At 44.2% G+C, this 9,467-nt stretch overlaps 1 protein-coding gene across 4 annotated transcripts; it reads left to right on the forward strand.

The window, feature by feature from the left end:
* Positions 1 to 864: 864 nt before the first annotated feature.
* LOC138212321 (inverted formin-2-like) lies at positions 865 to 5,477 on the forward strand. 4 transcript variants are annotated; one of them, XM_069172648.1, is made up of 6 exons: positions 1,859 to 1,902; positions 2,356 to 2,451; positions 2,844 to 2,984; positions 3,086 to 3,347; positions 3,509 to 3,590; positions 4,525 to 5,477. In XM_069172648.1, exons 1-6 carry the CDS (start codon positions 1,900 to 1,902, stop codon positions 4,535 to 4,537), a joined length of 597 nt encoding a protein of 198 aa, XP_069028749.1. In that variant the 5' UTR covers positions 1,859 to 1,899; the 3' UTR covers positions 4,538 to 5,477. The 4 variants fall into 4 exon arrangements, with proteins under 4 accessions (XP_069028748.1, XP_069028747.1, XP_069028749.1 ...); XM_069172647.1 differs by lacking the exon at positions 1,859 to 1,902 and adding an exon at positions 865 to 1,265 and having other exon boundaries at positions 3,086 to 5,477; XM_069172646.1 differs by lacking the exon at positions 1,859 to 1,902 and adding an exon at positions 865 to 1,028 and having other exon boundaries at positions 3,086 to 5,477.
* The last annotated feature ends 3,990 nt before the right edge of the window (positions 5,478 to 9,467 follow it).

Here is a 9,467-nt window from a genome sequence, read left to right on the forward strand (position 1 = left end):
TTTTCAACTTTATGCCTGGGTTCTTTGGCCACTGTGATTCCTCCATTTGCAGAAATTCTGGTCCTTGTAGCCATCTCTTAGACTTCTTACGCTTGTGATACACCCCATGGTGGGGTATGGATCACACCCTGCCATCATTTGGATGAAGGTCCTTTGATGGCACCTTCTCTGCGTAGTCTATGGCCATTACATCTTTCATGAAAGCCTTGTACCCTTCTGCATAAGGAGCATCTCTCTTGAATTTCCTGACAAGGTAATGTGCTCGCTGTTCCGCTATATGATAGTTGTTGGGCCTGATGACGTCTCTATTACGAAGTGGTAAAGGTAAGTAATAGTGATTATCTTTCAGTGTAGCTGCACTTGATACCAGCTGCATGAATTTGCAGTCTTCTACTGACATTTGAGGTTGTCCCTCATACTCTCTCTGGGAAATCGTGGTGGTACTGGTTTACAAGAAGGTTTTCCAGGCGTTCAATTGAAATGTGGTTTACTGATGTCTATCTATCTGTCTGTCCGTCCGTCCGTCCGTCCGTCCGTCCGTCCATCTATCTATCTATCTATCTATCTATCTATCTATCTATCTATCTATCTATCTATCTATCTATCTATTGTTCCAGTGATGATCTCAACAGTTTCTCCAGTTCTCAGAAACGTTGGTTAAACGGTTGTTGAAGCTAAAAGACGCGATATTAAACCATCTTTTCCTCCATATTGAGTTATTTCATGGTTCTGTCCTCCGTTTGTTGTAGAAAACGGTAAATCCCGGGACGTCCTCTTTCTTCCACTCACACAACGGAACAGGAACTGGAGCGCGCGCACACGCACGCGCACAGAGTTGTCGGTTGGTCCCGCGGTGACCTCTGACCCCGCCCGCATCAGGCGGACGTTAGAGGACCGCGGCGGTGATTTCTCTGCTTCCGGTGACTCTGTGCCGCCGTTACGGTGAAACCTTCATCCGGACTTCGTCCAGGTTCCTGGGAGTTTCCACCGGGGAGCCGCGGAGCGTCCTGCCGCCCTCCTCCACCACGGTGAGGGTCCATGTGAGCCGCTGCCCGCTGCTCTCCGACACGTTAGCTCTTAATCCGACATGAAGGATGACGCTGTCAGTCGGAGATCATCGATGAACCGTTCAAACATCACGTTAGTAAACTGGTGAAAGTTTCTAGTGAAGTTTGAAGTGATGGTGAAACATCAGTCCCGATGTGTTCCTCTCGCTGCCGAACTTCGTCTGAAAAACGGGGATTTTCTAACTTCTTCCTTCGTCGGTAAAACACAGTTTAATTTAATTTGACCGAAACACCATCTGAATCTGTCCTGACCTCAACTGTCACTCGGCGTGTGTTCAGTCCGTCACATGTTCTGATTTAAAGCAGAAAATAGGTTTTTCTGGCTGCTTTTAACGACCTGAATCCACCTGCCGCGGACTTCAGTGTCCGTGGAACAGCTGATATAAAACTAAAGTTTGATAGAAATTAAAGTTGTTCTGATGAATCTTTACTGCGCCGAGTTCACCACAACACTCGGTATATTTTAACAGTATTTAAAGATCTCCAGTTTTCTACGTGATTTTGCTGAAATGCAAAGAGACTTTAAATTCGCTGAGTTTTAAAGGGAGTCTGGTGTGGTTGAACTGGGCTCGGTGCCAGTCCTGTGGTGGAGATAAACCACACTTTCCAATGCTTCCAGGCACACATTGAATACTATTTAACAGAACAGTTCAGATCTGCTCCCCTCACATCAATCAATCAGTCCAGAAGTCAACATGGACTTTATTGGAAGCTTCAATGAATTTGCTCCATTTTTTCTTGGTCAGGATTCACACTTCTGTGGGAGAACAGACAAATTTTAACCACAATGAAAAACAAATTAGTCAAAAGTCTTCAGATTTCTGCCCTTTAAATGGTGAGTTCGCTGTATTTCTCATTTGTTGTTGCTTGTTTGACAGATTGTTTTGAATCTGTACTGAATTTACTGATTATTTGTCCTTTTTTTTCTCTCTTTCCATCTGTTGTTGTAATTTTGTGCAGAATTTACGAGATGGTTTTACATAGATGAAGTGATTCTGATCAATATTATTATAACACACACACACGGTCTGATACTGAGTCATATGTAATCTCTTCCTCTGATAAAATCACATCACAGTGCAGTATTTACATTCTAATCTGTTTTTATTTCCAGACCTTAAAGAACCATCATGAGGCTCAAACTTATCAAAATGTGTTTTATTGTACAGACTGGTGTTTCTGTTTTTTTGTCCGTCCTGCATCTATCACTGACGGCGAGTTAAAGTGTCGGATTAAAGCGATTTTTGTTTTTTTCTTATTTTTTTTCTTTAATCTGACGAACTTGCAGATGAATCTTCGTCACTGTCAGCAGGAAGTGACTCCTCCCTCTTCCTCGTGCGTTTCCTCTTCCTCCCGGCTGCTGACTGAGCACAAATCGTCACCGGTCAGCTCTCTGGACTCGACACAAAGACTCATTCATCAAGTGGAAAACAACAAACCACACACACACACACACACACACACACACACACACACACACCACAAACCACGCACAAACACACAATACATACCACACATTGATACCAGTCACAGGACTGCGATGACTCGACACCGAACATCTGCCGATAACAACGTTCACTTCACTGTTCAAATTCAGTCTGCTGTTTAAAACGTAACGTGATGGAAACGTGGTGAAATAAATAGAAATATTTATTATGAATATAAATGAGAATATATTTCAGTCATGATTTGAGAAAAACTCCCTCCTGAAAAAGTGACAAACTTGTCGTTCAGCCTTCTGAAGATCAATGAAAACCTTCGTTGTCGTTTTTTCAGATTTCGGTCGCCACGGCAGCCAAAACCAAATGGGAGGCCTTGAAAGGCCGGCTGACCGCGACGCCCGCCGCGGACCCGGACGCCGCGCTGGAGGCGAACCTGGAGAGCGCCGACCCCGAACTCTGCATCCGACTGCTGCAGGTCCGCCCGGCGGGAGCCGCAGGACGCTCCGACTTTAAACAACCGGACGCGCCCTGAAGGATCCTCCTGTCAACTCACATCTCCCATTATTCCCCCTTCAGGTTCCCACCGTGGTGAACTACTCGGGTTTGCGGCGGCAGTTGGAGGCCAGCGATCAGTCCTGGATGGTGCTGTTCCTGGAGCTGCGGGGTCTGGACCTCCTGATGGAGGCGCTGGAGCGAATGTCGGGTCGCGGCTCCCCTCGGATCTCCGAAGCTCTGCTGCAGCTGACCTGCGTCGCCTGCGTCCGGGCCGTCATGAACTCGGCCGCGGGGCTGCACTTCATCCTGGACAACGAGGGCTACGTCAGGACCCTGACGCAGGGTGGGTGGAGGCGAGCATGGGTCAGAGTGGATGTATGTTTTCCGTTAGTCACACTCGCACCTGGAGCAGCCAAGACGTGGGTTGCGGGTGGGCGGGGCTCCCCTCCTCTCTGACTCCGCCATCCTCTCTGAGCCCGCCCTCTTGCCTTGTGTCCCCCTCAGCTCTGGACATGTCCAATGTCATGGTGAAGATGCAGGTGTCGGAACTGCTGATGGCTTCTGGTGAACTGCTGAAGTCGAGCAGGTGAGAATCCTCCCAGACAAATCTGTACATGTCTGATGAACTCTGACCTCACCGTGTTGGATCACTGACTGGACCCTAGGAATGTTTCCTGATGTCGATCAGCTGTTTCAAAACGTCTCCTGGATGCTTGTAGGTTTAAATCTTGTTTCAGAATTTCTCTGTGAGTTAAAGAACATGACTTCAGACTGATTTCCAGGATTGTTGTTGGTGATTACCTGGTAAAGTGAACATCAGTCTGACTGTAATCTGATCTCGAGTCTTCAGTGAAAACATTCAGAGAATGTCAGAACTGGTTGGACAGCTTTGATCAACTGGAAACAGAAGAGCATTTATTTTAACCTTTTAATACCTGCAGTGTTCAAACAGCCGTCTTACAGCACTGAGACACTCGGTTTCACTCAACACCTGCATCACTAACATTTTGGGGAGGAAAAGTTATTTTAACATTTTTATGACGTTGCAGCAGATTTTGGGGATATTAATAAATATTTTGTGGTTACACAAATTCTAGAATTATTGATCTATTTTCTGAGTCAAATTTGAAAACATATGAAATATATTTGGTGTTCAACATTCTGGATTTGTGGAGGAATCTGGGGAAACTTTAAGCAGTTTTAGACTCGTCCTGTTCAGGGCTCAAAGGTGTCTGTCAGTCCTGAGTTTTAGAGCCATGTTACAGACAGTGATGAGAACTAATGTGTCCTGTGCTGTGAATGTTGTTGTACCTACTGAGCAGGTTGTTGTGTTTGTGTGAAGCTGTGGGCTCTGCTATGGATCAGTGGGAGGACAGAGAGGACGGAGTCCGTCCCTCTAAAACCACTGAACTGTGGTTTGTCAACTCCATCGAGTGGACAGACAGCAGAGCTGCATCATGTGATGCTGGATTTCTCTGCCACAGGTTAGACTGGTTCTGACTTCACTCTGATGCTTTTAGACTCGGACTCTGAAGTTATGAGGAAGTGACGGCGTCCTCAGATCAAACGCTCTCAGACACCAGGACTGACGAGGGACAACGAGCAGCTTCTTCTCTCCGAATCTTTCCTCCACACACGAAGGTGGAAAGTGTCTGGAAGTGGACCTGAAGTCGAGCAGGTGAGAATCCTCCCAGAGAAATCTGTACATGTCTGATGAACTCTGACCTCACCGTGTTGGATCACTGACTGGACCCTAGAAATGTTTCCTGATGTCGTTCGGCTGTTTCAAAACGTCTCCTGGATGCTTGTAGGTTTAAATATTGTTTCAGAATTTCTCTGAGTTAAAGAACATGACTTCAGACTGATTTCCATGGATTGTTGTTGGTGATTACCTGGTAAAGTGAACATCAGTCTGACTGTAATCTGATCTGGAGTCTTCAGTGAAAACATTCAGAGAATGTCAGAACTGGTTGGACAGCTTTGATCAACTGTAAACAGAAGAGTATTTATTTTAACCTTTTAATACCTGCAGTGTTCAAACAGCCGTCTTACAGCAGTGAGACACTCGGTTTAACTCAACACCTCCATCACTAACATTTTGAGGATGAAAAGTTATTTTTACATTTTTATGACATTGTCGCAGCAGATTTGGGGGATATTAATAAATATTTTGTGGATGCACAAATTCCAGAATTATTGATTTATTTTCTGGGTCAAATTTGAAAACATATCAAATATATTTGGTGTTCAACATTCTGTATTTGTGGAGGAATCTGGGGAAACTTTAAGCAGTTTTAGACTCGTCCTGTTCAGGGATCAAAGGTGTCTGTCAGTCCTGAGTTTTAGAGCCATGTTACAGACAGTGATGTGAACTAATGTCTCCTGTGCTGTGAACGTTGTTGTACGTACTGAGCAGGTTGTTGTGTTTGAGTGAAGCTGTGGGCTCTGCTATGGATCCGTGGGAGGAAGGAGAGGACGGAGTCCGTCCCTCTAAAACCACTGATCTTTTCCTGTTTGCTGGAGAGTTTCAATTCGAGCAATAATTTTACTTGAATTACCTGAACAGGTGTTGCTGGTAGTTTCACTGTTGGACGTGATGCTGGAAACAACATTCAGCTGTTTAACAGCTGCTGAAATAAAAAAAATAAAAAACTATTTCAGGGGTCAAATGAATAAAAAGGCTGTTAAAGAAAAGTGTTTGGGATGAAAAGTCCATTTAAAGCAGACACCTGGAACCAGGACTGAGGACCAGATTTCAGGTCCCTGGCAGGAAGCTCAGGCTGCTTTCTGCCTCATAACAAACCAACATGTCCAACATACAGTCCTGTATGTGGTCCAAACTGCTGCTGCTTCATGTCATGTCTCTGTGCTGATCTTTGGTTGGTTTGTCAGCTCCATCCAGTGGACAGACAGCAGAGCTGCATCATGTGATCTTGGATTTCTCTGCCACAGGTTAGACTGGTTCTGACGTCACTCTGATGTTATTAGACTCGGACTCTGAAGTTATGAGGAAGTGACGGCGTCCTCAGATCAAACGCTCTCAGACACCAGGACTGACGAGGGACAACGAGCAGCTTCTTCTCTCCGAATCTTTCCTCCACACACGAAGGTGGAAAGTGTCTGGAAGTGGACCTGAAGTCAAGCAGGTGAGAATCCTCCCAGAGAAATCTGTACATGTCTGATGAACTCTGACCTCACTGTGTTGGATCACTGACTGGACCCTAGAAATGTTTCCTGATGTCGATCGGCTGTTTCAAAAAGTCTCCTGGATGCTTGTAGGTTTAAATATTGTTTCAGAATTTCTCTGTGAGTTAAAGAACATGACTTCAGACTGATTTCCATGATTGTTGTTGGTGAGTACCTGGTAAAGTGAACATCAGTCTGACTGTAATCTGATCTGGAGTCTTCAGTGAAAACATTCAGAGAATGTCAGAACTGGTTGGACAGCTTTGATCAACTGTAAACAGAAGAGCATTTATTTTAACCTTTTAATACCTGCAGTGTTCAAACAGCCGTCTTACAGCACTGAGACACTCGGTTTCACTCAACACCTGCATTACTAACATTTTGAGGATGAAAAGTTATTTTTACATTTTTATGACGTCGCAGCAGATTTGGGGGATTTTAACAAATATTTTGTGGATGCACAAATTCCAGAATTATTGATTTATTTTCTGGGTCAAATTTGAAAACATATCAAATATATTTGGTGTTCAACATTCTGTATTTGTGGAGGAATCTGGGGAAACTTTAAGCAGTTTTAGACTCGTCCTGTTCAGGGATCAAAGGTGTCTGTCAGTCCTGAGTTTTAGAGCCATGTTACAGACAGTGATGTGAACTAATGTCTCCTGTGCTGTGAACGTTGTTGTACGTACTGAGCAGGTTGTTGTGTTTGAGTGAAGCTGTGGGCTCTGCTATGGATCCGTGGGAGGAAGGAGAGGACGGATTCCTTTCCTCTAAATCCACTCTGTGTGGGGAACAGGAGAGCCGGACCGAAGCTCAGAGGTGAGACAATCGTCTCTAACTGTCCACGACTCTTCTCCACGTCACAGCTCAGCACTCACATCACTGCACCATCATTATTCTCACTCAGAGCTCTGTGTGTTCTGTTGAAGAACAAAGCAGCAGCTCAGACGTGCTGGACCTGAACCTGCACCTGAACCTGGACCTGGATCTGAACCTGTTCCCAGCTGTGTGTCCATGAAGGGTGACCGGTCTGTGGGAAGACTTATCGACTTCAAAGATGGACACCAGTCTGTTGAACAAAGGTAATAATGTTTAAAGTTTGTCTTTTGGTTTCAAACCCTCCTGATGTCATAACGTTTTTGTGTTGAACTTATTATTCACCTCGATAGGAGATTGGAGACATCTGGAGAGACAGTTGGCAGCTTGGACAGATGATCTCAGGCAGTTGAATCTGTATGTTCGTTGAAAGGAACCAAACTGTCTTCACACAGAGACTCAGAAGGAAATCTGTTCAGGGAGCTGGAGAGGAGGAAGAGTTGTCTGTAACAAGTAACCCTGCATGACGTGGTCCTCCAGTCAGAAACCTCAGAGCAGGCCATCATGTTTGAGCTGACAGTGAAGATCAAATTAAAGAGGCCCACAAGAAGAAAATGGTCAAAGATCACAGGGGTGGGATCACCTCAGCTCAGAGGATCAAAGGACGTCAGACTCAGATTCTTTAGTCTCTTTAGTTCAGCAATGCCAGTTTGTTGGAACTGCAGGTTCATGGAAACACACTCGATGTATTCATGTTTCTGTTAGCGTCCAACAAAACACACAATCTGCAGGGTTAAAACTGAAAGCTACACATCTCTGTTTCCATCAGGATCCTTCAGCAGGAACCAGATTCTCCTGAACCCAGCTGTGTGTCCATGAAGAGTGACCGGTCTATGGGAGGACTTATCGACTTCAAAGATGGACACCAGTCTGTTGAACAAAGGTAATAATGTGAAAAAAATGAAGATTTCTAACTGGACCTGTATTCAGGCAGCTGATTGTTAACCCTCCAGCTATGTTCGTTTCTTAGGTACAGCAATGATGTTCCCCGGTCAATGTGACCCGGTGCATGTTTAATCATCCAAAAGTTGTCAGAAACCAAAAAATCCTAATAAATATAGTTTGTACCTCATCACCAACACCATTACAAACAATTCAATCAGTGTTTAGTGGAATGGAGTTATTCGCCCCTCCATAGATCATAGTTCAATGAGGATAACTCACTCGTTTTCATGAAAAATACATGTTCAAACTATTTTTTAGGTACACTGGGAAAACCTAGATATAAATTGCATTAGTCTACCATAACATGTATTTTTTCCTAAATTTTATTTGCATTTTGAAACTTTCTTTTTTTCATGGGGTGATGTAGATAAATAGAGATGAGACACCTCTGCTGTTCAGGGTCATATTGACCCGCTCACTCAAAATCAAGCCAAATGAGTCATAAGGATTGTGTTTCATCCAGCTCCTTCCATTTCTCCCCCAAAACATGTGTCCCTTCTAGAATAGTCATTTCTACAATGACTTTCTGTATTGAGTTTTGAATGACCAGCTCAAAAGCTGACTTGATGTCTGTGATACGAGTCATTACCATCCTGGTTGGGCCTGGCACTGTCTTTACAATGTTTTCGGCAGACAGTCTCGGCTGATGTGTATCGGGTGAGGATGACCGCTGTATTTCACGATTTTTTGACTCGAATGTCTCGCTTGGAGGAACAGGTGTATCACTTTCCTCATCTGATGGTTCATCATCAGTCCCATTATAATCTGAATTGACCTCAACATGGTCTTCATCTTCAGACACATCCTCCTCTATTTCGCTGTCGTGATCAAGGATGTGCTCCAGAGCCTCCAGGGCGGTCATCCTTTAGTTTCTGTTGCTCATGTTGTCCTACAGTAAGCTGCTGAGTTGTATCTGCAGAGTGTATAGTTGGTAGGACTCCTAAGACACCATTTTGTATGTTTCGGCCCTCTCCTGCTAAGTGTGGGTGGAGGCTTCCCGCAGGAAAAAAAAAAAAAGGTTCACTTCAAAATAGTATCTGTATTTCTCACAGGTGGAAGTTAGGAAGAGAGTGTGTGAGATTGGGATGAAATAGTGTGTGTGTGTGTGTGTGTGTGTGTGTGTGTGTGTGTGTGTGTGTGTGTGTGTGCGTGTGTGCGTGTGTGTGAGAGAGAGAGAGAGAGAGAAATGGGGTGAAACATGGTGGGAGGAAGTAAGAAAGACTGTCTCACATTTTCAAAGAAAGAAATGTTCTAAACTAGACACTTTCACTGCCGGGTCAAATTGACCGGAATATCATCTCTGTAATATAAACCTGCAGGGAGGGGTTTCAAATACATGATACTATTTACTTTTTTTTTTTTAATTGATTACGCTAATTAAGGCAAGCAGTAGAAGTTTGATACAGAAAAAGTACTTTAAAATATTTTTTCTAGATTTTCAAACTTCGAAATGGGA

This window comes from Embiotoca jacksoni, unplaced genomic scaffold, assembly GCF_022577435.1.
Source record: "Embiotoca jacksoni isolate LCO1_2020_lvr unplaced genomic scaffold, fEmbJac1.0.p SCAF_54, whole genome shotgun sequence".
Taxonomy (NCBI): domain Eukaryota; kingdom Metazoa; phylum Chordata; class Actinopteri; family Embiotocidae; genus Embiotoca; species Embiotoca jacksoni.

Coding starts and splice junctions, on each gene's coding strand:
- LOC138212321 (XM_069172645.1), top strand. Junction 2,452..2,843: donor CTGAGCACAAATCGTCACCG/GTCAGCTCTCTG, acceptor TCGTTTTTTCAG/ATTTCGGTCGCCACGGCAGC. Junction 2,985..3,085: donor TCTGCATCCGACTGCTGCAG/GTCCGCCCGGCG, acceptor TTCCCCCTTCAG/GTTCCCACCGTGGTGAACTA.